Consider the following 26,483-nt stretch of genomic DNA (forward strand, 5'->3'; position numbering starts at 1 on the left):
GAAGGTAACAAAGGCAGAGAAGTCGCGCCACCTCAGCGACCTTTCGGTCTGCACATGCCGGTGTGACACAGCTCGGTTATTCCCTCGGTATGATTAGAGTTGCTGGCCCCTTAATGAGAAGAAATAATTTCCACATCCATTATTTAAATACCATGTTTCTGTTATCACTTTGACTCAGCAGCACGTAAAATAAGCTGTGGAGCAGCATAAATAGATATTGCAGCACTGCCGAAACGGCAGCTGAAGCCGGGAGTTCCTCATGGCTCCTGCACATCCCTGCTGGCCGTGCCGCAGGGGTGCCTGTCCTGCTGGGACAAGGACCAAGGACCTGCTGGCATCCTGCCGGCCTTGATTCACTGGGTCAGTCCCTCGTAATTTCCCTAGGCATCAGGCGTTATTTGAACTCGCGTTTTTCCCTTTTTGCAGCTCTTGGGGGGTTACGGTATTCAATGTGTTTTCAGCAGTGAATAATAGGGTGTTTGGTGTTATGAGTGGCAGAAGGACAGCAATCTTTTTAAACTGCAAGCAAACAGGATATATGCTAAGTGTGATTGTTAAAAGATGACTGATAAAAAATAGCATGTACATATTTGGAAAACCAGAGAGAAAATGAAGTGAATGAAACCAAACAAACCCAAGACTACCAGCAGGGCAAGAATTACAGCTACAGCTTGTCTCCACAAGTGAGTGAAAATATGTCTGTCCTGTAATCCTGGGGGCTGGTGGCAATCCAAGTGAATGATAAATGTGGTTTGCCTGTTTTTTCTTAAAGTCAGCATCTCGGGACTTTGTTGAGGAATATGGTCAGCAGGATCACGGCAGTCAGGGTTGTTGTTGTTGGATTTAAAATACCAGACTCATCACTGTATTCATTTCTCGTTACGCCGTTATATACTTAGTGGTCAGTAAGGCATTTACCTCTGCTTTGAATGTCAGGACGCAAGCACTGTGTTACTGGAAACGTATGCAAAGCACTTGGCAGAAATGGATCAAGCCTAAGGGTCTGCAGATGTCCATTTTAGGGAAGCACATTTTAAATGTAGTGAATGCCCAGGAATCTCAGTGGATCACCCTCTGCATCTGCTGGTGCTGGGCAAGACAATAATGACAGGACTTTGAAGAGGTGCCAGGGGAGCCGACCGCAGTCTGGGATGGTGGCAATGAATAAAACAAAATGTAGCAGATAAACTGAAGGGAACATGTGTTTGTTTCAGTTTGCAAACATTTCTGTTTGTTTCAAAAGTGTTATCACACCTGCGTGGTTTTGACAGGGAAAATACAGCATCCAAAGTGGTTTTGGGGTACTTCATACCATTACAAATTGGTGCATTGTTGGAATCTGCAAAATGATTTTCTAACCTTTGTAACCTTTCAGAAATATTGCTGGTACTTTGACTCCCGTGCTCAGAGCCTGCTAACCTGAGCTAATCCTCGTGCAGAGAGGCGGGTAGGATTGCAAAACCTGCCGTGAAGGTGCACCCGATCAGGGCTGGATACAGCCCCATGGCACGTGCTTTGATTGAGGTTAACAAGATGAACAAGAGCCTTTCTTTACTGTTTCACTGTTCATCACCCAGAGCTCCTTAGGCGTATCCTACTTGCAGGAACTGGGGAACCAGAGCCAAAGGACACATTCTTTTAGGTGCCCTCCTCAATACTGGATGAAAGATTTTGCCACAATTTTTCTGGCAGAGTGTCCTTCCCGACCAATGTGAATACAGTAATTGTGGCTTGCCTGCAGGATCCTTGTGCCTGAAATTCAAAACGTATCCTGTATGTCGTGCATCCAGCCATCATGCTTTCTGTCAGGGCTCTGACCTTTGGCACGGGATCAGCTTTCTGATGCCTGACGCAATCAGGTGCTTGTCTGCCCTGCAGGATCCTGAACATTGCCCGTCTGTGGGGCGCGAGCTCCCGTGCCCTGCCTGCTGCTCTCAGCTCAGGCTGTTAGGACTCAAAGCACACGCTGTAATTTCCTTACAAATCAAAGAATTGTCCTTTTAGAATTTTCTTCTATAACCTGCAGAATTAAAACTACTTTTCTGACTTTCATCTTCAAATATTTAAACACAATTTAAAGTCCTTGCAAGAAATATGAGCCACTAACCTGCATCCCAACACTGAGCTTTGAAGCCATATCTTTTTATAGCATTTTCTCTACTGCTTACGAAAAGTAATCTGTCAGGACATATATTGTTTTATGAAGAAAACACAACAGCATATTTTTTGCCTTTGGCACAGAACTATGAAGTGAAAATAATTATTCTCTAGGCAGTTTAATTGATCTGAAATGTTCCTACAGAAGACTTGGTCCGTGTATAGATTTCAGAACTCTTTAGAAAATAAAAGGAGAAAATGTGTTGACAGCTCCTTAGCTAGCTGAAGACGTATACGTGTATTTTAGGCTAAAGAATATTTTTGTTTGTACCATAGATAAAGAAAAATCTGAATTTCTTTGCTAAAATTAAGATGTTCGTTATACCCCCTCAGAGCATGTGGGATCACTCTAAGTCTACACCCTCTTAATGCATTAAGTTGAACACTGGGTAAGCGATTTGCTAAATTCATCCCCAGTTAGCAAAGAAACTTTGGCACATTGCTATTCCTGAAATCCACAGGCTTAAGCTCAGACAAAACTGGGCCCCTCCTAATGCTTTGCTAATTCCACCTTTCCCATCTTACGTTGGCCTTGTTTTGCAGATTTGAGTGGCTCACGCAGCAAGCTCAGCCCAGGAGCAAAGGTCACTCCCTCGGTACAGCCTCTTCGTGCTACTGGAAAGAAAGGTAAGAGGACGGTAAGCTGAGAGTGTCCGTGTGTCTCACAGATTGCGTCTGCACCCCAGCCCTTATGACTGCTCCTTCCTTTGCATTTCCCGTGCACTTCCTCGTGGCCTCTCTTTCCAGGCTGCGTTTTCATTTTCTTCTTTTAGTGCTTCTCTGCCATCCTCTGCTGGAGTCATCAGCACCCAGGCTCTGCTCCATTTGCCAGAGACGTCTTCCATGTGTGCAGTCCCCAACACCAGCAGTTGTGTATTAGACATTTGCATCCATAGGTAACCTTAACATCTCCTGCTGTGCGTTAACCTTATAAACAAGATTTTTCCCTGTTTTAGTGGGAAAAAACATTTTTGGTTTTAACAAAATCTGTCAAAAACAATTACATAAAACTTAAGCTTATTTTAACATTTCTGGTTTTAGCCTGATGCAGCTCAACCTGATTTCAAGGGTTATGTCAAGGGATTTTGGTTAAGAGTGATTGGTGAAGGATCAAACATATGGCTCTCAGAGAGGCCTCAGTCCTGCAGACATTTTTTTCTCCTTTCCTCTAAGGGATGTGAGTTACCACATCCGGGCTGCACTTGGTGTCAGAGCTGTGCAGGGCATTGGTGCCGCAAGCAGCGCTCTGTGCTGTATGGAGGTTGCAGTAGAGGCAGAATTTGGCCAAGATGGGTCAGCTTTATCCATCTGGGTGCATACACATCTGTCCACCTGCACTTTACCCACTGTATCATCATATTTTAACACCATTATTCATGAACCAGGGGCTGGCACTGGAACATGTCCACAAGTCTTTCCCTATATGTGTGTAAAAGTGCTTTTAACAGCCTATGAACACTTTTTAAAGTCAAAATAACAATCCCAGAACATTCTCATGTACAAAGAAGTGCTTTTATTCTTATCGTAACTGAAAGCCTGAGCAGGAAACAGTGCTCTATCTTACTGCGCGCAGGGAAACCAACTGTTGATCATGGCTGGAAGGTCCCACAGTCCAAAATTTTGCAGTCCACTGTAGGCCTTTCTTTGTACGTCGGTACGGCTTCCAGTCGCTGGAGAACCTCCGTGCCCTCAATCACCTGCCTGTGGTAGGGAAAAAGAGCTCTGAGCTGCTGTCACTGCCCGAGCAGCATCCCCTCTGCAGCTGCTGCGGGGCCGTAACAGAACCAAGCAGGCTCTGCTCTTTTTTTGCCATGGGGTAGCAAATGCCATTGGCTCTTGATTGAATGGTTGCCAATTGGCGTTGTAGGAGATAAGAAAATACTATGAGTTTGCACAGTTGCATTTATTTCAAGAAATAGGCCTTGTACCCAGGTGCAAAATACTTTTGAGGAGAAAGAAGTGAAAAAAATGTGCTAAATGTTGGCAGTGACAGTTATGGGAAGAGTGTCCCAGAGAAATACCTTTCATTTCCTCCCTTCGCAGTGCCAACCTGCACCCTGTGTTCTGCAACCTTTGCTGTTTTCAAGATCTTTTCAAAAGTCTTAGATAAGCAACAGAACAAATCATCCAAACTTTTCCTCTGTTTTCAAAGTGAGATGGCCAGAAGAGAAAATGTTTTCCAGTGTACATATACGTTAATTAAGAGCTTGTCCTGTAGAGATTAGCCTTGTAACAGGGGTCAGTTATGCTCGAGGATTCTGCACCTTCCAGATTACACAGAGCCAGTGGCGAGGCAGGAACTCGAGGTAAACACCATGGGTTAGAAATCTGTCCAGCCAGCCATCCCGCTTGGTTTGTTCTCTGCAGGTTTGGCACTCATGTTTTTCACATCCTCCCAAAACGCTATCCATCATGCAACTACATGGAAGCTGTACTGTAAATTTCTCTCTGTGTGGCAATACGTGCATATTTTACGCTCCGATGCCTAGCAAGCTGCTCGGAGTAATTATCTTCCTTATTACATTTTGGAAATCGTAAAAATCCCACCAGGGCCAGCCCTGTGCGTTAACCTACTGAGACAAGCATTTGCTCAAACAATTTCTCTCAGCTCCTGCGGGCAGAGCAGAGGCTGGAGGCTTTGCTCAATGCCTCCGTGCCCGTCAGGTCACACCTTCAGCTGACACTGAGCTATGCAGGCTCCGATTTGTAGCCAGGGCAGAGACATGGAACGAGGGGGTTACCTCAAATCTGACGTATCCATCCTCCCCCTGGCCAGAGACATCCATGTTGCAGCTTTAGGGACTCAATGGACCTCCCTCCAGGGCAGCAGTGTCCCGCAGAGCTAGGGCAACCTCCTGCACGCTGCAGCAGATGCAGACTCGTGCATACATACCCAAAGGCCACGCACTTTTTGTCCAGGTAGGGAGCTGGCTGGAGGGTGATGTAGAACTGGGAGCTGTTGCTGTGGCGGCCCTTGTTGGCCATCCCGAGGACTCCTCTTCCCTTGTGACGGATGGCGAAGTTTTCATCTGGGAAAAGAGTTCAGGGATGAGAGGCAGCACTTGTGCTGCTTCCTTCCTCTGCTGCGCTTCATTTCCAGCTCCCACGACCTCCCATGTCTTTCTTCCCCGCTCACACTTTCCCTTTTCCTTTTTCCCCAAAGGTCCCTCAAGTTTCGTGTGAATAAAGTCTGGTGTGAATCAATAGCCTTCCAACGGACAGCTGGGGATGGAGAGGTGACAGGGTGAGCAGAAGCTGTACTTCGATTTGTGGGATGGCAGCAAGGGCTGGATGCTTCTTCCATGGGCAGGAGCCCGGCGAGGAGGTGGGGCAGGGGAGCACCAATCCTGACCTTCTCCACTGCTCATCTCCTGCCTGGTCACACCGAGTGATCCAGGGCTCCATCAAAACCTCAACAAGCTTGAAACTGTAGAAATGTTTAGATTGTAAAATTGATTTGGGGGGGATCGTTTTTACCCTGTTTGAGTGCCCTTCTGAGAAGCTGATTCACAAAAATGGTAATGAAATGTTAACTGAAGAGTTACTCCCCGAGTGCTGACTCGTGGTTCGCAGAATGACTTCAGCAGTCTAATTTTGGAGCGGGATGCTCTGCGCTCCGTGCTGCTTCGATCCAAATGATTCTCTGTAATTACCTCAGGGCTCTGAGCTCATTACGGTAAAACATAGCCGCGTCCCTTTAATTTCAGCAAGCGTTGCAGTGAATGGAGGTGTGCCAAGTGCCCAGTTTCACAGAACAGAGTTTCGCCATCTGACAGAGGCATCTGTCACTGTTTGCAGATATCGAAGATATTTGTCCTCTGTCCTCTGTGTAAACAGGGTGGCGGGAAGCACTTGGAAAGCAACCTAAGCCTTAAAATAGACGGGCGTACCCGAGTGAACACCTTGCTGGAGGATGAAAAGCTATGGGCAACTTTGAAATGTTAAGGAGAAAGAGCAGGGCTCTGGGCAGTGGTGGTCAAACCCACCAGGCTTCCCGCTTCCAGCCTGCCTTGGCTCAGTCCGTGGCCTCGAGGTGAAAGTGGGCTCTTCATTGCCTTTGGAAATAAAGTTTTCAGCTACTCTTGGCACTTCTGATCTCACTGTTGGCTGCTGCCCAGCCTGCTCGAATATAACATTGGTTGTGACATTGGCAGAAAGCAAGCTTTTACATAAGAGAACATAAATCATTTTCAGAAGTGCTTCAACTGCCCTAAAACATCTTTATGGGCAGCATTTAATCCAAACGGAGTATCCCAAGCGCCTATGTCAATTATATGGGTGTTTTTTCTTAAATAGTGCATGTCATAATGTGTTTTTTCTTTACATCTCATTACTTTCTATCAGCATGGGGGGACATTTATTGTTAAACTCACTCATGCCTGTCATTTCTCGACTTTCACAGCTTTATGGACCTTCTGCACATCGTCGGATTCAGAAGTAACTCTGCATCCCACCGCAGTCACAGAACCGACAGCAGCGCTGCCTGTGGTGTGCCCAAGCCTTAAAAGCTGCCTGAGGTCCAGGAAATCTGGAGATAAAGCCAACTCACTTCCATTACTTTAAACACATTTGAACGAGTGGTATCAGCAGCCTGGAGATCTGCAGCTAACCCACTTCTAAAGTCCTTCCACAAGGGTGAGTATTCATGGTTTGAGGAGGGCAGGCCTCTCAGCCCTAACTTTGTCAGGGAAAAGGGACAGATGGAGCTGAGCACCCAGCATCAGAGGAGTGGGCCAAGACTGCAAGTCAGTGCCTAAAACTGAAGTGTCTCACTGAAAAAAAAAATCAAATTATTTCCTCCGGGGAAATGAAACAACGTGATTTTTGCTTAAATTTGCCATTTGCACAGTAAGGTAATTAAGGAAACATACCTTCAAAGGTGGGACCATAGATTGACTCTCCTCCGTCTCCTTTCCCAGTGACTATGTCTGTAGGGCAGACAGAAGGAGCAGTCAGAGGCCGGGTGTAGCACAGGCAGGATTTGGGGTTGTCTGAGCAGCTCCAGCAGAGCTCGGAGACATGGGTTCCCCGTCCACTGGGGAAACAACTGCACAGACCTTTCTCTTTTCGTACCAACATTTTAACAGACTTTTGGAAACGTTTCATGAGTCACTGCATCAGCCGAGGATGGGACAGGTTGGGAGAAGGGCATCTGTCAGAGAGAACAGGGTTAGAACAAGGAAGGAGGAAAAGGCAGCTGTGATGCTATGGCAGGTTAAGGCTGCTAACGTGCTTGAGAAAGAAGTATAGTGAAAGAGAAATTCCCATTGGGACAGATTTCCGACAGGTGAGACAGTAATTTTAGGTTGGTTTTGTGGACTGCGTAGATACCTGCTTAGATGTTTGTGGAATGTACAAAGTTCATCTTCAAAGTATAAACTTAAAATGGATTTGTGCACTTGTGTTTAGAGTAGGCAAGGCAAACACAGGAAAGGTACAGGTAGGTAAAGACAGATGAAAGACCAACGGGGAGTAATGAAGGCAACCTCTCCTGACACAGCTCACTATCTGGCCCTCTGAGCCTTGGCTAAATGCCTCTGGAAGTTAATCTCCCCATAAAACAAGTAACATGTTTTCCTGTGGACATTCTTAGTGTTTTAAGGTTTCAATTAGTTTCCGAAGATATTTGGAAAAAGTCTTGGATAATTAAAAGAACAAATTATCTACGCTTTTTTTATCTATTTAGAAAGTAAGATGGACAAAAAAATAAAATGTTTTCAGTTTTTCATATGCATTGATTAAGAGCTTGTCCTGCAGAGACTGGCTTTTCTGTTGTGTTTGGTTATGTCTTCTTGGACTGGAACCCATTCAGATCATCCCATCCTACCTCTGCCGTGACCCAGATTTATTCGGGCTGTTTGGAAACACACCTCCTCCTTGGATCCACCCGTTCTTTAGCAGCCGATGAAAACAGGAATTTTTGTAAGTCAGCTCTTGACTGCTGTAAGGAGACGTCACTCCTCCAACACACAGAGCACGGAAATTCTCACAGGTTTTGGGGCACACATCAGAAAAGAGCTGCAAAGTGAGTGTGAGAGGAGAAACGGGAAATTCATAGCTGATGCCAACTGGTCGGATTTTGGTCCCCCCTCCTTTGGCAAATGAAACCACCACATTTGCTATCTTTGCTCTTTGCTTTTGCTGTTCTTCACAGCAACATACCTCAAACAGAAGCGTCCCAACAGGCTGCTCATCAATGGCTATGTCCAGGTACACAAACACATGCTGTTTGGACACAAAAAACAAATCCAGTGAGATGAAGGCCAGCTTTCAGTGCAGCTCTCACTTTCTAACACATCTCAGCACCCAGCAGCCCAGTGAGAGCCATCTCAGCGGGCTTGCTGGTACAGAACAGTACTTCTATTGCTTTGTGTAAGCAAACAAAAAAGTAGAGGACGTTTCACTCTGTTCTGGGCAGAAATAACCCTAGCAGTGTGCTAAAGCAAATCCTGGGCAGGGCCCACTTCTTCGCCTTGCCCTTGTCCACACGCCTGTGGCAGCCTGTACGGTAAGAGCAGGACAAACGAATCAGCAGCAATGCCCGTCCCACCACCCCACCACGAGGCACGTTTCTTGCTCTGTGCCCTCCGTTCTCAAATCTGCATGGAATCTGTGCGGCATCCTCTGTGTTTTATCTGATAACGCGTACAGCTGGCCGCACACCTCGCGCTCTTCCTGTAAACCCGCGCTACTTGCCTGGCTGTTCTTCAGGTGCTTGGTGTAGAAATCCTCAGAGATGGCCTGATAAAGCACCTCGGGCCTAAAATCACGGTAGTCCCACCGGTGGAGGGCCCACCTGAGCAGCTCCTTCTCGTCCCCCAGCAGCCGCCCGTCAACGAAGCACATCACGCGGGAGGCGTAGGCCCACACCTCACCCCGCAGTTCCTGTGTTGCAGAGGGGTTAAAGCCTCAAGGAATCATTTCCACCTTGAGTGAAGAAGCGACGGGTAACACTGCACCACTGCTCAGGTGGCCTGTGCTCTTTTTATGCTTTCTCTGGTTTTAAAACCACAAATCTGGCCAACCCAACGGGTCTGCACCCTGGGTTTTGGTGAGGTGCGCTGATGTTGCACACAGCTCAGGGGCTGCTGCCTGCCTGCTCCTCTGCCCTCATCCCCCAGGGATTTCCCCAGGGCCACCCAGCACCTTCTGAGCAGCACTGACAGACACAGCCAAGCCTTGAGGGCCCTGCTTATCTTACCAGCCTGAAGTTGTCAAACAAGGGGCCCACGAGCCAAGACCTACTCTCAATTATAGAGGCGCAGGTGTCTGTTAGTAATGAGAGTTACCTTCTTTTTCTCCTGTAAATATTCATGCCATGCAAATTCTAATAAAGGACATATTACGGGATCCGCAAACTTGCTTGGAAACTTCAGCTTCAGTGCCTAGATTTTCCAGATATGGGGAAAAAAGAAATGCTTACGAGCAGTTTAATACCCCTCCACCCTGTCCTATCCTGCAAGAAGCTGCTTGTACTTCCCTGCAGCCTCCGCCACGTGTTAACCCAGTAACCGCACCACTCCCCTCCTGCCTTTGGCACCTGCAGAAGCAGGCACCCGGCACCTGCCCGCGGATGTTGTGGGGCTTATTTCTTCCCCTCCCTGAACTCACCTCAGCTGCGCACTTGGCCACGTGGAAAGCCGGGTCCTGGAGCAGCCCCGTCACCGCCACCACCACCAGCTGCCTGCGGGCCATGGCGCCCCTTCGTCAACACAGCCCGGTGCCACGGCAACCCGGCCACGCACCTCCTGCTGCGGGTACAACATGTTCGTAACATGCATGCATCGCACGTAACCATACAGCTCCCCCCAGCTCTTTGCGTGACGCGCCCTGCGGTGACACGGTGGGACGTTGTTCCCCGTGGTGAATGCAGCCCGGCACGGTGACAAAGCAGTTCTGGAGGGGTCGCAGCTATCGCAGCAAAGCTTTCTGCCGCCCCAGCAGGTTTGCTCCCTTTTTTCTGCTGAAGCATCCTGTGTAAAAGCGGCTTTGTGGGATGGCTGCGGGTTCAGCGAGGGTCGCTGCCAGCTCACCTGAGTCGGGTCACTTCGCTTACAGTCTCTGAGCAACGTGGATTTTAGCAGACACTTTTATGAGACAGGACAAAACTTGGTGGTGTGTAAGGTCAGAGATTCATGGCACCGCAGAACAACAGAACAGTCTGCATGTCCCCAGAGGAAACACATCCTCAGCACATCAAAATCTGACTACTGATGAGACAGCTGTAATTTTCACGCAGAAGAAAACCATGACAGAACAAACCTATATTAAACACAACAAGGAATTACATTCATTTCTTTTCTTAGTAACAACGCACGTTTGTATTTACGTTTTTTGGAACTGTTTATCCAAGTGGCTTCATGAAGTGCTACACTTGTTCATAACCCCAGGGGCAGAACCACAAAAGCCTGGAGCCTCGCAGCTCAGTAGTTCTGAACCGCGCTGGGAGCTTCCCAGAAGTTAAGCCTGTTTGCAAACTGAGACCTATTCTTACAGAGAGAGTTATTGCCCACCTTTTTCTTTTCTTTTCTTTTCACTTTTTTTTTTTTTTTTTTTAGTTTTCATTTAGGCGTGACAAACGCATTTTGCAAGGCACTGACGTGACGCTTCATCACAAGTCATTTTTGCTGTGCTCTCTACTTTTACCGCATGATGTAGTTTAGCACAGAGATAAGGCTGTGGGAAATAAATCATGTCTCCACTAGAAAAAAAAAAAAAAAAAAAAAAGGCATTTTTGACATATTAAAATCCCATCTGAGATGAAGCAGTTTTAATTTGTGTATACGCAAATTAAATGGGGTAGCAAAGAACAAGCCTAGGTGTAACTCTATCTAACCACAACCAGACAGCACATTAAACTCCACCTACTTTTTCAACACTGTGGCCAAAGGAAGGTGAGGAAAACCCTTTTCCTCCTCTCCAGGCTGCCATAGCCTCTGCAGCTTGTGACAAGCAGAGCCTAATTTTAGTAGCATGACCGTATGGCTTCTGCTCTGGCCAGAAAATTATATAGCAACCTTATAGAGACTCATTTTTCTTAAAAAAAAAAAAAAAATAATAAAAAATATATATATATATACATACAAACATATAGCTTATTCTTTTTTTACTGATGATTTCTAGATGTGCAAATTCTTACTGCCACTGTGGGCAAGAAGGAATTAGCTACAGACATGCTGCTAATAGTCAGCTAATAGCCAATGAAAACCAATGGTCAAAGAAAAAAATGCAGCAAGGAAAACCAAAAAAAGATACAGCAGTTAACCACAGCAGCACAATATCGTTAGCTGAGCAGGGCTGTTTTCTGAAAATTTACATTGGGCTTTTTTAAGAGAGAACAAGCCAAGAGCCACAGATTACTTGCTGTCTCTATCCATTTCTTATTTTGTTTCTCCCCTTCCTTTCATGTCCCTTTGTACTTCAGGTACACAAAAATCTACTGAGCAGATTGCCAATTACCAAAATCCTTAATTATCAAAATGCTAAGCTGGGTGCTTGTTTTTCTTTTCAGCTTTTCTGTTACCCATTTATGACAATCTGAAACTGTTGTGCAGGCTTAGTCACAGCACTCAGACGGGTGTAAATGGTTTGTGGGTGCTAAGAGTTTGCTGGAAGAGTGCTCACACAGCACTGCCATCATTTCTGAGAGAGGATTACAGTGAAGGAAAGCATGGCAAGCGCAAGCAGTTGTACAGTACGTTTAAAAGATGATCCCGGAGCCCTTTCAAAAGGCGTGCAGCTGATGTTCCTGGAAACATGAAGTGCTTTGAAACGTGTACACGTGCCCTGACACATGAGCCCCGAGTTTTCCTTCTGCGTGATTCTTGGAGGGTTCGCCCTCGCCAAACCTCTCCACCTGCTGCCTCTGCTGCCATTTCAGTTCCTTTTGGTCCAAGATAGCACTCGAGAGAGGCTGAGAAAGAGAACAGAAAGGCAGGCTGGATTAATATACATTGGGGCAGCCCAGTGGCTACAGCACCGCCCAGCAGGAAGCATAACGGTGCGCTTGTTGAAGATGCAAACACCAAAGAACTTTATAGCAAATACCTAGAGAGGAAGCGCTGCCCAGCTCGTCTGCTGCAGCTGCTGAACCACAACAGACAGGGCTGTGGAGGGGAAATGCAGCTGTTGGTCACCCAGCGGTCAAAGCAAACAGCGTGGGAGGCTTCAAAAGTCTTCCTACTGCGAGGGGATGATGGACACATTCGGCTGAGGAAACAAGGCAGACCTCTAAGGAAGCTGCGTCTTCCAGGTGGAAGGCAGGAGCTGACATCACTTCATTAAAAAATTTAAAGCACACCCAAGGAGGAAATGTGATTGTGAAGATGATGATATACTCGCTAATGGGCTGTCCACAACCTGAAATTCTCCAACTGACTTCTGCGGGAAAGACCCCTGAACACTTCTGGGAGCTGGTCCCCTTTGGGGATGCACAGACACCAGGCTACAACCGTGGCTGATAGAAAATCCTGCAGGACACACCAGGGAGTTGCTATTCCATCTATTCCGAAGATACTTTCCATTAGGTAGGGTTAAAACATTAGCCAGAAAAGAGCAGTAAGCGTACTACAGTGAGATGCTGGATCACCTAGAATATGCCTGCAGGTGTTTTTCCATGGGGAAGAACTGCTTGGGCCAGAGATGAACGGTGGTCCATCTATTGTCCAAAACCATTTGTTGTTCACCATCTTTATGGAAGATCTGAAAAGGGATGAAGCATACAGGGTCTCCGGTAGCTCAGAGAACTGCAGGTCTGTGAGAAGCAGCATCTTTAATCCTATGAAGAACAGATACAAGAGGTTCTGAAACCATAGCTCTGGGAAGCACGGTATCACCAGTTCCCTCTCCACTCTTTAAGAGGAACTGGGAAAAAGCGGAATTGGGAAAAGCCTCCAGAGCAGGACTGCTGGCCACAGGCAGATGCGCACACGCAGGAGGCACCACGATGACAGCCCAGACTCTGTGGCACGCCTGGTCTGCAAGCTGGTCTCCTCCTGGCTGCTCCTCTCAGCATCTGCTTCCCCTGCCTCTGGGCACTTCCCACTAGGTCTGCCTGCCACAGGGAGACAGAAAGCACTCACCTGGGCATCGGTAAGGGATTAGGCACTAATCCCATATTACCCTTCATTGAAGCAGGGAAAGATTTAGAGAAACAAAAAACCAACACACAACAAGACAACAGCAGCACAATAGGTTCATAGCAAATACCATCTGTGGCCTGATCACGATACCTCACTAGTTCAGAGAGTGAAACAATCATTTCACTCACGGACACAAAACAATCTCTTCCTTGAACAACTGGCAAGGTTGTCAATGCCAGGCTCAGCATCCTGAACTGTGTGAACAAACATTCAGGTTGCAGGAGTTCACGAGGAGGTGGTCACCGCCTCCTGCCCTGAGACACCAAGAGGCAGTCACTGTAAAACCCCTGGTGGCGCCCCTGAGCATAGCAGGGAGCATAAAAAAAGTGTAAAAAATACATCTGATCCACAGCGACAGCGTCCTGGCTTCTAGACGCAGACCTGCATGCGCTGTAAGCTTCAGATTGCTGAGGTCGAATGTTATTTACAGCTAAACCATGGATATCAGTGGCAAGCAGCGTAAGCACGCACACAATAGCCAAGTACATACTTCAGCACAACGTGTTTGCTCTACCCCATAAGAGTTTGTTTAAACTTTCACTTGGACAATCAGCCAAAATCTTCAGGAAAAAAAGCTGGTATTTCATTAACTTGCATTTGGAAGAATAGTGAAATTAATTTAGGGGTCACACACTCTGAGCAGCTTACAAACGGAGTGGCATAAAGATACAAATGTGTTAATCGCTCACAAAAATGGGTCTTTCAATAGTCTACTTATTTTCCTACATTTACATCCAAAATCCTAATCTCATTTTAACACAGTAAGCAATGAGGTGAATTTGCTAAGATTATCTTGCGTGAGGAGGTGAGAAGTTGAGGTGTTTATTGGCTAGGGAGGAAAGATATTTAGAGAGCTGCTTCGAAGCACAGTTTCAGGGGCATGCATTTTTTTGCTAAATAGTTCTTGGTGACAGCTGGGCTGACAAGCAAAGCTGCAGGGGTTTCCTTTAAAACTCAAAGCAATTTTAGGCTTCAGTTGCAGCCTTAGAAATGCATACACGGAATAGAGATTGATTTTCATCTTTAATATAAATGTATTCACTACAAAGGAAGTAAATGGTGTCAAAATGCAACATTTGTGGTGCGAGAAACCACGCGAGCTTTTAATTTTCCAACTGCAAGCTAAAACGTGTGCTGACAGCTTAAGCAATGCAGGGTGCAAGATTAGTCACTGCTGTGCTATTCACAGAAGCAAGTTTCTTCACTGCTTGTTGGGTAATTTGGTAGAAGAAGAGTGTAAGAAAATTCCAAAAGCAAAACTTCCTTTTTAATTATAGGGAAAGAGAGCATCCAGCCATGCCTGTGTGACTGCAGCTCAAATGTGGTTTACAAGGGGAACTTCACAGTGAACAATTTAAAGCACAAATAAAATAATAATAATAATAAAAAAACCAACAGTAGAAAGTGTATAACAATTATTTTACTGATGGCTTGGAATTTAGCTTGTAATCAGCTTCTAAACATTCCAGGAGTTATGTCAGTAAATGGCAGAGTTGCACATTTCAGTGTTGTAGTTTACCTTCATTATAGATAGAAGTTGTTGGTATGAAACCACTGGAATATTTATCTTAAATGCTTACAATTCAGAAAGATTTCTGTAGCTCTTACAAGCAGCTTCACTGCATTTTTTTATATGTTCTCACAGCACCAAGACTTCAAGCTTTTGAAGTACAGCTGCAGAACATGCTGCTCCTCCTCAGTGGCAGGAAGTATAAATTGTATTGTTCTGAGAGGGAAAAAATCAGAAGGTGAAAAGCCTGACTAGTGTTCTGCTGTGGGATTTGGTTCTTTGTATTGATCCACTCCCACTGCCTACCCTCCTTATGATCAGTCTGTATAAAACCTGACCTAGTCCATGGAAAAAATTGAGATGCTTACCCAAAGTCCAGCAGCACACAGTCAGGAGCCTGCCTAATACTTAGATAAGGAACATCAATCAACCAGAATTTGGGCTCCTCAGAAGACACTGACACACTGGGCTGAGCACAGCAGAAGACTGCCAAGGTGATTAAAGAGCTGGAGGTGATGAAACTGGGTTTGCTCAGCCCTGAGGAGAAGGCTCTGGGAGGAGCTGTCTTCAACTGCCTCATGGGAGGGCGCAAAGGCAGAGCCAGACACTCCTCAGAGGTGTAGCGGCGGGATGAGAGGTGGCAGACACAGACTGGAATTTGGGGAATTGCCATGAAATACAGGAAACATTTTGTCACTACAGGTACGGTCAAACACAAGAACTGGTCGCCCAAAGGGGCTGTGGATCTCCATCCTTGGAAACAGTCAAACTGAGCAAGATGATGGACCGGCTGGCCTCTGGAAGTCCCTTCCACCTTTAACTGTTGTACCATTCACGAACTGCTCTTTTATGCCAGTGACTCCCTCTGGTCAGTCACATAAGCCAAGCATCAAAGATTTTGTTTTGTTTCCAAATTCACCTGCCGATGCCTTATTTTTTTTTTTTTTTTTTACACTTTTAATCTGTTAAAACACAGAATACCAATGTAAATCACAAGAAGGACTTTTTAAAACAGATGTGATGTTTGAGTACGTTGCTTTTAGTACCATTTTATCTGGATTTTAACACACCTGTACACTACATGAGACGTTACCAGTAGCTGAACTTGAAGATGCAAAGCGTATACTCTGGCACACCATTTTATTAGGTTGACAAATCTTTTTGTTAGCAGTCAGTCACTGAAAACAATCTGTACACATCTAATCTAGACAACAAAAATATCTGTACAGCTTTAACGCAATATGCCCCCTTTATATAGCTCGTTACGCTCTGGAGAGATTCATTGTTCAAGTTCCCACAAAAACCATTTCTGGCTTTAACATATATTAAAAGTAACATTACATTCTGCTCTCAAAAGTAGAAAAAATAACACTTTAAATATAAACTGGCTCCTAAGCTTAGACCGAGGCCTGTCAGGAAGAGAATTTTGCACTTAACAGACAGTGCCTCCAACATCAAGAGCTCTTCAAAGTGCTTGGCAGAGCGTGTGAACGTTATCCACGCTTACTACATTAGGAAACTAAGGCACGGAGGTCAACTGCCTTGCTCACTGTCACACGGCGGGCGAGTGGCGGAATGAACACAACTCGGGCTTTTCGGTTGTCCAGTGTAACCACCGCATCCCACTGCCACTGTCCAAGTGCAATGGCTGAAGCATTTCTGAGGAGCAAAACTCTTAAAGCATACAGTAATGGTAGGGGCAATCTGGAGCCAGGCAAAGGCTGCAATAATTTCAACCCAACCCAAACCAATTTGGTATTCAATAAATCAAAATGCACTTAAGGGAATGGTCACACAGGAAGTGATTCTTTAACCCGCAGAGAGAAAGCTCATTAGACGTAAGACATATGGCATGATCTTTGCAAAAAGTACCGGTTATCTGAAGCTTGACAGTAGTTCAGGTAATGTGAAATCCATCAGAGAAGCTGTACTTTCAGGTCAGCAGAGAGATCAACACTGTTCTTCCACCAGCAAGGCACACTTCCCTGGAAAGTCACGCGGAAATGCAAATTGCAGGGCAAGTACCTGCTCAGTAGGCATGGATGTGTAAGAGGCACACACAAAAAAAGCACGAATCGCTTGTGAGGTATGGACTAGAGAAATACCAACTGGCGATAATTAAAATGTCTAAAATAAATAATATTAAGAAAACTGAAAGTCACCCGTGGAAAATCACCAAGAAATGCATCTTCAGATAGATTATGCTGCAGAAAAGAAAGTGCGATGCGTGTAATCACTGCTTGGCTGAGACGCACGCTGTAGCCTAGCCCTCTGATGACAAATAAGCATTTTCAGAAAGGTTGCCCTTGAATAGGATGCTCATGAGCTGACTCATTTACTGACAGAGGCTGCTGATGGGATTCAGAAACCTGTACGTTTTGATTCTGTTCTCCACTAATTTGATGGGAAGGAACTGTATCTTGGCTGGAGTGCGACTGTTGACTTGATTCCTGAGTCAGCTGCATGTGCTGAGCTGGATGGGAAGATCCTGCTAAGTGGATGTGTTCATTTTGCCCTTGATGAGCGTGGAGATGTTCTAGTGCTTCCTTGGAAAGAGTGATGACATGCATTTGTTCAGGCTGGGCAGCCTCTATTTGATTTGCCATCATATTGATGCTTTGGATTTGCTCCGCTTGCTCCTGCTGAGCTGAAAGCAACAAGTTTTGCAACTGCTGTGGCGGCTGAGCAAGCAGCGTGAGGTTAGCAGCCTGCCCCGTTGTCATATTTGGGGCATTTTCCGCAGTGACAATGCTAATGCCTTGATTGTGACCAGGCATGAAGTTTATGTTATGCACCGCGTCTGTAACCAGCAGTTGAATTTCCTGCCCTCCAGAGGTGGCAAGTTGATACTGCTGCAGCTGAAGAATGTTTCTGACTTCCGAATTCGTGGTGCTGCTGGGAGCAGCGCTGGCTTCTTGAAACTGCTTTTCCTTGCTATGAATTTTCAAATGAGACTTCAGGTTGTCCAGTCGAGCAAACTGCAAACTGCATTCCGGGCAAGAAAAAGGCTTTTTGCCGGTGTGTAAGATACAGTGTCTCCTCTTAGCACTGGAATCAGAGAAGGATTTTCCACATATCCCACAAGAATATGGCTTTTCTCCTCTGTAAAAGAACAGATTTGATCTCATGAAAATATTCACTTTAAAAGCGCTGCTTTCGACAACAATATAGAATAAAAAATCAAAACAATTTTCTTTTGCTGCATCATAAACACTTAAGAATATTCAACATTAAAAAATGTTCTGTTTTACAACTTCACACGCTGTACAACACCTACATTAGTCTATATCTGCTCAAGAGCTACAGAGACAACACAATTTCCCTCCTGTCATGATACCAGAGGTACAAGCTCTGTGCTGCTAGATCTTGATTAAGAATGCAACAACTTACAGGATCGTAAGCACCGACTGTTCTCAGGATGTTTATTAATAGTGTGGGCTCTCTAAATAAACGAGTCTCTAAATCCTGCCTTGCTGCCTGTCTCAAAAGGTCAAGAAATGATACTGGAGATATTTTCTTTTAAGGCACAAAACAGTCCTCAAGTGATTTCAAATCTGACGTGCCTTTATGCAATATTCACATCGATAAAAGCTAAGGAATGCTATTAAAAAGACATGATAGACTATAGGAAAACAGGAAAATGCTCCAATAACCTTGTTACACCATGGCTGCTGTTTTGCTGTCAAACAAAAATTCACAGGAAATATTTTTCATAAATAATACCGAAGTACGTCGTCATTAAACAGACACAATGTACAGAAGAAGAATCTTCAGCATCTTGGCACATAATATTTAACTGTGCAATACGTTCCACTACTAATTATTTCTTTAAATAAATTAAACAAAACTGTCAGCCCTCAATCGTCCATCCCAAACGCAAACAAACCTTGACCATCTGTAATCAAACAGGCACTGGATACAGGCAGCAGATGAGAAATTACAGTTTTAAAGAATGTGATGAAAATCAGACATACTTTACCTGTGAATTCTAATGTGAGTCTGAAGAGAACTTTTAGCTGTGAATGATTTGCCACAAATTTCACAAGTGAAGGGCTTCTCACCTATCAAAAAGAAATTTGACATCGTTTTTCAGGTCGCGCTTCCCATGAATTTATTTAAAAATGTGACACTTTACTGCACATTGTTCTTAAGCACGAAAAGGCAAATGGTTGTGCTTCTGCCATGGGTCAGGATGGTTAACTGGAACGGAACAAGCTCATGCTTTAAATGAGGGTGTAAAATTTTGATATCTCTGATATGTCTCCTCTTTGAAGACAGAACTAGGTGATCCAAGCCCTTAGAGCAACAAAAATCATGCCTAAGACAGATGGAGGTGTCTTGAGCTCAATCCACATGGAACAGGCAAGTTTGAAAAAGGCTGACCCTGAACTAGCAGGCATGAATGCCAGGCTCACGTGCAGCACACCAAGCAGACGAGTAAGCCCCTATTTCCAAACCTGAGAAGTGAATCCATCACCTTAACAAGCCTGCTGACCTCTAAGACTCCATCCTATGCCCGCAATACCTTGGGAACACAGCCCATGTCTCTGCTCATGGCATGGGGGTTGGAACCAGATGATCCCTTCCAACCCAAACTATTCTATGATTCTAACACCAATCAGAGAAAAAAAAAAAATAACTTATGGTGGGTTGAATATTTTTTTGTTGTTGTTTGCTTTTTACTGTAATTTTAATTCTTGCGTCTAATTGAGTAGAAGCAGAATGAATGAACTGAATAGCAGAAAGGTTCACAAGAAACAGATACCACCCAGCAAAACGAATGCCTGACTCACACCACAGATTTTCTCTGCATTCAACGACTTTAAGACACTAGGTAGGAGAATCTGGATCACCACAGTGGTAATTCACACCACCCAAGCATATTGAAACTCAGCACAGGGCTGCAGCTGCTTTCCAAGGAAGCTTCACATTTAGTGTACACCTGCAAAGCTTTTCAGCTTTCATTCTGCTTCAGAGGGCTGGGGTGAAGTTTGAGAAGAAATGTTTGTTGGAAGGGACATCTGAGGTCACCTGGTCCCAGCCCCCACTGGAAAAACAGGAGCAACTTAAGGGGACTGTGTTCTTATGACATCCAGTGCTACAGAACTGCTGCCAAAGCCTAACAGTCAAATCAATGTTAACACTCTTTCCCCCAAACTCCTCGTGATTTTAATTCTTGTTTTTGAGATGGGACAGATCCGTTGCACTGACAATACTGGTGTCCGGCCTGTCTTTTCCAGAAGCACTACCTACTGCAGATCAGTTTCTACTAGAACTCAGTTAACCTATTTTTGCAACTTACATGGCTACTGTGCCCCCTCTCCTCATTTCCCACCATCACGCTCATCTCCTGCTACATTTACAGAGCTGTATCAGCTTCAGATACAAAAATGCTGTGTGTAAACACACGCTACATTGTCCTCAATAAATACGGCAACATTTAAAAGTATCACAAGTTAACACTATCCCTGATACACCAAAAACTCCCAAAAGAGTAAATTCTGACTTCATCATGTCCTAAGGAATTTAAAGCTCTTATTTTCACTGAGAAGGACATGAGTTAAAATTCACAATTTGATCTTGTGCACACTACTATAACCACACGTGATATAATCATATATAATTCAATCCTGGGAAGGAACAATTGCCACTGTTTAGAGCTATTTTAAAAGGCAATATTTGCATGTCATCTTATGAACTTCTTCAAAGAAAAGTATTTTAAGAAGCTTATGCTTTGTCATCATGAGAGATCAACTTTTTTTTATTCCTGTTGTCTGGCCATTCAAGTATCACCTCACCCCCTAAATCTCTTTTAAAACACCTTCTGATGTCACTTGCATTGCACCATCCCTTCCAGCCAATCTCCTGCCAGCACCTGGTTTACTACAGCATAATAAAAAGATAAACTGAAATAATTATTTTTACGGTCAGCAACATTTTCCATAAGCATCCATCTCCCACTGACACTTTTAGGACGTACATTTTCTGTTCCTACATAGCTCATTTCAAGCCCAATAAATGCTGGATGTGGCTCTCCAGATGAACTTAATTCCCGGTGTAAGATTTTACCACAGAAGAGCTAACCAGCACCTTCTGCAGATGGCTTCCTTAGGGGAAAAAAGAGAAAGAAAAAAAGCTTTTCTTGTAGTAGGTGCTGCTTCTGCACTGTTGTAGTATGTCCTGTTTTGTGCTCATTATGCAATCTCAATAGCGTATCTCCTAATCAGAAACACAGGCACCATTATGTATAAGCACAGACAAACCCCATCCCAAAGAAACGAGTGTCCTTTGCGCAATGTATTGTTTTGTCTGTGTTATTTCAAGAAAAAAGAACAAACAAACAAACAAAATTTAAAAACCAGCAGAGGATATTACCTGTGTGTGTTCTTAGATGTTTCTTTAACTGAGCTGCGTCCATGAATTTGCGATGACACTGGTTACATTCCGGCAATGAACGGCCTTGTCGCAACAACAAAAAAAGTGTCAGTGCATAAGTGATCCCCTGTATCTCTTCAGTGATCTTTGTTAAAGCACTTTCCTGTAAAATAACCACTTTGATATAATATAGAGATAAAACACAAGGTGATTCACTGCCTTCTCCCTACCTCGTCATGAAAACTAGCAGGATGACACACCCCTCTGACTCTGTTTATTCTCAGGCCTGACACCTGCTCCCCCTCAAGCTTACTTTCTCTTGAACTTTTGCAAAATCTGAATTTTTCCACCACTTCCTGCGTATGTAATTTTACCTTCATCTTTCTAAAACAAAACTGTAAAACACTTCTTAAAGCTTGTCTGCCATTACTAATCCAAAGTAATGCAAAACTACAAGGCAACACGCAGCGCACAAGTGTTTATAAAACTCCTAGCTTTTATGTAACATGGACAGCAGAGCTAAAACGAATGAAATTTTATGGCTAATACAGCACAGTTAATTTTCAAACATCAGAAGGGTCCTCTTCAATTAACTATCTTTTTAAACATTCCACTTATTGCACACTATTCAGTCTTTTGAGCCTAAATACATTGTTGCAAAAGAATACTCAGCCTCAGTCAATCTTTGTGAGGACAAATGAGCATGGATTGTCAGCCAGCTCTTCAACCCCAACTTGTGATACCTGTGTGCACTCGGTAATGGCTCTTCAGCTGTCTCTTTTGGCTGAAGTACTTCCCACACTGATCGCATGTGAAAGCCTTTTGCCCTGTAAAGAAAATCACTTATTAAAATGCAAGCTGCATCTAAAGTATACGAACAGGAAAAAAAAAGTCAGCACATACGAGAAAGAGCAGAAACACTTATTTTGCCCATACAGGCGCATTTCTGGGGGGAGGGAGGTTACCTTTGCCTTGTAATATTTACCTGTATGTAGGCTCATGTGCTCCAGAAGAGAATGCTTTGTTGTGAGAGCCTTGCTGCAGACAGTGCACGTGTACGGCCGCTCTCCAGTGTGCATCCGCTCGTGGACCTGAAGGGAGTGCTTCTGGGAAAAGCCTTTGCCACATTCGCTGCACTTAAAAGGGCGCTCCCCTGAAAGCAGACGATGACATTAGGAAGTACAGAGGTGGTATTTCTCACTAGATATTCCAAGCCGACAGTGGGATCACTGCAATCTAGTATCTACCAAATGACTTTTAGATAGTGATAAGGAGAATTAAAAGAAAGAGGCAGGCCTCATGCAGCAGAAAAAATATTTAAGTCTTGCCACATAATTCAGTGTTTTAACAGAGAAATGATTAACTAAACTGCAATCAAGGTAAGACATAAAGGCTAAGAGATCTCCTGATAAGAAAACAGCAAACAGCCTCGGAATCGCACCATAATAATTAGGATGAGTGTACTGTTTTGGGCAGCTCTTGCTATGGACAACAGCCCATATTTAAACAAGAGGCTTGCATTTAGCAGCAAGTCACTAAATCCTACACTCAAAGAAGCAGTCTCTTAAGGCCTACCTGTATGACTTCTCTGATGAATAGCTAGAAAGTGATTATATTTAAATACTTTGCCACAGTCTTTACAGCGAGCTTCAGAACCTGTACGTTTTCTTTTTCCATCAGTTCTCTTTGCCAGTCCTTTTTCATCCTCTTCACCAAGCAACTTATAATCTTTTAGTTTGATTGACCTCCTTATTCTACGTTTGCTGTAACGGCTCTGAGTGCTCTGCATCCCCTCAGATTTGGGATCATAATTCTCATCCTTCTCAGCTGACAGATCAACAGCAGCTTCTGAGCCACAAGCAGGTTCCGCTTCTTCTGCATCTTTCCTTGCTGGATCCTGTTCACTGACAACAGTTTCTTCCTCTGCCACGTCTTTTTTCATAGAATTTTGCTTATTCTGCATGGAGTTGTTCTCTCTCAGCTGCACATCTTCAGGAGAATTTGCTGCTGATTTTTCTTCCTGGACCGTCTTGACTTTCCTCGGTCGCCCTCGTTTTCGCTTTGGCGGCTCCTCGGTTTTCTTGTCACTTGCAATAAGGGCTATGGAGGTGCCGCTGTTAGACGGCGCCGGCAGCGCGCTACTTGGGCTGCGGCTGGCCTGGTAGTCGGTGTAGGCACACACCAAGTCGTTCACTTTCAGGAGCTGTGCAGTAGCTAGAATTTGTTCTGTGTTTTTTTCACTGGCGTGGAGGTAACCCGTGTAGATAAATTCTAGCAGTGCTCCAAAGGTGTCGGCAACCATTCCCTCCAGCATGTAAATTGACTGCCCTATTTCGCCCTCATCTACAAACATCATTGAAAAGTACTCACTGCTGGCAGCGAGCAGAGCTTTATGGGCTCTGAATTGCACATTCTCCACTATTAGAGTAATGTCACACAGAAAATCTTTTTTCCTTTGTTCTTCAAAGTTAGCTAGAATGGTATCTTTGTGAGTTTTCGAGTGGATGACAACCAGTTTCTCAGAAGGGTCAGGAGCCGTCTCTGCCATTTTTATTGCAAATATGAAAGGAGCCACCTACAAGAATAGAGGAATTTTAAAACACATCTTGGAAGTCAGCATATAAAGACATAAAGTATTGTTTTGTTTACTAGTCAACAGAGCAACAATTTCTAAAGCACTTCTGAAACCTCTGAATTGTTTTTTATAAAGTCAATTCTAATGCTGACAGTTTTTTTTTTTTTCTTCAGAAAGCATTTTAAAATCCTAAGAAATGGCTACAGACAGTTTTTTCTGAGATCAGAATTACTGCCAGTTATTTTGTTTAGCTCTAATGTACTGTGAACTGTACAGCATCTAAAAACATGGCTGCCCCTTCTGAAAACTCCTCTTTCACAACTCAAACAATTGAACAAAAAGCTCTCTTTGTTTGCTGCTCCTAAACAGAAACAAACAAACCAACCAAAAAAAAATGACAACTGCAGCTTCATCACTACAGATGCCCCAGTTCAGACTATTCAGGCTATCAGATCCTGTAAACAATGATAAAACTTGATTTGCTTCAGCCTGGCCAGACTCCATGTCCTTCTGAAAATTTCTCCTTCAGCACACATACCTGTGAGGCTTCAGGCTATGTCCGCAATAAAGGCATAAAGCCAGCAGATTTTTCTAAGAACTGTGTCTAAAATAGGGCTGAGTATTCTAAGTATTAAGCATCAGTTTGGCTTGCTACACGTTTTCAATTATAAATATAGACAAAAAATAATAATCCAGCAATTCCGAAGAATCTATCAAATGAAAATAGCACGGAAGATGTGCCAAAAATGGTCATTTCACATGGACCAGCTGAGCCAAATGTGAGACAGGTTAGCTACCTGCCATCCTAACTTATAAAACCGACATATTAAATACAAATACATGTTAAAGTGTAGCAATCAGTGAAGGCAACAATTATGATTACCTGAAGGAATGCTGTAAGAAACAACATGCGTTACATACAGGTGATATCAGAGTGCTACTGAGGTGGCCAACAAGTGATTCTTTAGGCCCATTCTGCCACCAAACAGCCCATGCTAGAGCCAAACTAGAACAGTTCGATATGAAGGGACCTGCAAAGGCAATCGAGTTCAAGTGCCTGACCACATCAAGGTACACAAAAGTTAGAGTGTATTACTGAGGGTGCTGTCCAAATGCCAGCTGAACACTGACAGGCTCAGGACATCGACCACCTCTCCAGGAAGCCGGTTCCAGCATTTGATCACCCTCATAGTAAAATATTTTTTCCTTATGTCCAGCCTGGTGCTGTTCTGTGCTGTTCTTGTGTGTCCTCGGTTACCAAGGAGAGGAGCAGCTGCTTGACCAAGCGCAGCAGAGCCACGCTGACCTGGGAGCCCCAACTTCAGGGGCATGCGGGCCTGATGTTCCTGGGGCCCCCTAAAACGTGCCTCCCGATCTGCTCCGTACTACAGGCACTCCCGACGCACCACCGCGGCCTGCGGCCGTCCCTACACCACACACCCGCCTCCCACAGCGGGCTGCGCCGGCCCTGCGGCTTCTGCCCGCCCCAAGCCACATCCTCACCCCTCGGGGGGCACAGCCCCAGCGACGCCCACCCCGCACCCCCCGGGGTCGGGCGGCGGAGCGGGGCCGGGGTGCAGGGGGCCCGGGCCGGGCACTCACCGCTCCGCCGCCGCCGTGACGCGAGATGGCGGCCGCTCCTCCTCCTCCTCCTCCTTCCTCCCTCCCTCCTCCCCCGCCGGCTCCGGGCTAGGGGAAGGCGGGGCGGGCGTCCTTGAGGGAGAAGAAGGTCCGCAGCTTGAGGTCGAAGCCCGGGGGCCGGCGGTGGGGCTCGGTGTAGTCGCTCGGCATCGCCCGGCCCAGGTAGGGGACGAGCTCGCAGTGCTCCCGCAGCTCCGCCAGCTTCTGCCGGTACGCCCGGCGGCCCTGCGCCGAGCCGCGAGGGTTGTGCGCTGCGGGAACAAAGCGCCGCCTGTGTGACCAACAGCAGCCAGCTGCTGTTCTCCAGAGACAACAATAAACATTTGCAAAGGTGGTTTTCCAGTGCGCTAGAACGCTACGTCTTAAAGTCAGAAGGAGTTTAGAAGAAGACAACCTGTTGTCCTGGATTCCTGCGGTCAAACTGTGCATGAGGAGAGTTCTGTGCACTTACATAACCCTTACAGGTCATCATCCAGCACTAATAATGATTTAATGATACAACACACGAGCAAAGCATTCCTAGAATGGACATGGTTACATTAACAAAGCTGTGCTAACAATAGAATAAAAACAGTCACAATAGAATAAAAATAGTCTTTGTGGATGAAAAAATCTACGGTGCAAAACCAGCTTTGCTGGTTTAAGGAAACTACTTCAGCAAAAATGTGTGTTAGCCCAAGAAAATTGCAAAGGGCACTGCAAGCTGGATAGAATAACACTAGATGTGAAGAACAGCAGATAGATAATAAAGGTTGCCCTTATCTGACAGGATAAGCAAAACTTCCAGATAACAAAAGGCAAGGTAAAGATCACCCACCAAACGGGTTGGTTTGTAAAAGGCAAAACTGGTGTGTTGAAGTGTTGGTGTTGCTTCAGAAATCTCTAGCAATATATACTTGAAACCAGCTCAAAGCCACAGCAGAGCTGCAAATCAGGCTGCAGAAATCCTGAAAGCTGGCACCATTGTAGCCTGATTGCAGACTGTTAAAGATTATTAGCTGCAACTGTTGTCTTGGAGTGCAGAAAAAAAAAAAGTTCTAAAAAATAGCCCATATGAGCGCAGGAGATGAAGTTTGAACAAGTT

The 26,483-nt window shown here is 45.0% G+C and overlaps 3 protein-coding genes across 4 annotated transcripts in view; all 3 read right to left on the reverse strand.

Moving 5' to 3' along the window:
• Positions 1–3,746: 3,746 nt before the first annotated feature.
• Positions 3,747–9,852, reverse strand: PPIL6 (peptidylprolyl isomerase like 6; the record flags this gene model as incomplete). The annotated part of the gene is made up of 8 exons (XM_084284438.1): positions 3,747–3,858; positions 5,051–5,186; positions 7,029–7,085; positions 8,028–8,175; positions 8,320–8,382; positions 8,854–9,042; positions 9,447–9,542; positions 9,769–9,852. 8 exons carry the CDS (start codon positions 9,850–9,852, stop codon positions 3,747–3,749), a joined length of 885 nt encoding a protein of 294 aa, XP_084140564.1.
• Positions 9,853–15,981: 6,129 nt separating this feature from the next.
• ZBTB24 (zinc finger and BTB domain containing 24) lies at positions 15,982–25,402 on the reverse strand. 2 transcript variants are annotated; one of them, XM_084284764.1, is made up of 7 exons: positions 25,361–25,402; positions 22,759–23,758; positions 22,169–22,336; positions 21,927–22,010; positions 21,184–21,267; positions 18,788–18,869; positions 15,982–17,910 (listed from the first exon to the last, which is right to left on the reverse strand). In XM_084284764.1, exons 2-7 carry the CDS (start codon positions 23,729–23,731, stop codon positions 17,100–17,102), a joined length of 2,202 nt encoding a protein of 733 aa, XP_084140890.1. In that variant the 5' UTR covers positions 23,732–23,758; positions 25,361–25,402; the 3' UTR covers positions 15,982–17,099. The 2 variants fall into 2 exon arrangements, with proteins under 2 accessions (XP_084140890.1, XP_084140891.1); XM_084284765.1 differs by lacking the exons at positions 15,982–17,910; positions 18,788–18,869 and having other exon boundaries at positions 21,198–21,346.
• A 45-nt stretch (positions 25,403–25,447) lies between these two features.
• AK9 (adenylate kinase 9) overlaps positions 25,448–26,483 on the reverse strand; it is a gene marked incomplete at both ends in the record, with an annotated part of 68,974 nt that continues 67,938 nt past the window's right edge. Inside the window, one exon of the mRNA XM_084284439.1 lies at positions 25,448–25,650. Coding sequence (XP_084140565.1) covers positions 25,448–25,650 — 203 coding nt within the window. The remainder of the gene's footprint in view (positions 25,651–26,483) is intronic.

The sequence above is a fragment of the Netta rufina genome (assembly GCF_964035555.1).
Source record: "Netta rufina genome assembly, chromosome: 3".
Taxonomy (NCBI): domain Eukaryota; kingdom Metazoa; phylum Chordata; class Aves; order Anseriformes; family Anatidae; genus Netta; species Netta rufina.

Coding starts and splice junctions, on each gene's coding strand:
- ZBTB24 (XM_084284764.1), bottom strand. CDS start 23,731: ATGGCAGAGACGGCTCCTGACCCTTCTGAGAAACTGGTTGTCATCCAC. Junction 18,870..21,183: donor ACATCTAAGAACACACACAG/GTAATATCCTCT, acceptor TCTTTTTGATAG/GTGAGAAGCCCTTCACTTGT. Junction 17,911..18,787: donor ACTCACATTAGAATTCACAG/GTAAAGTATGTC, acceptor GTTCTTTTACAG/AGGAGAAAAGCCATATTCTT.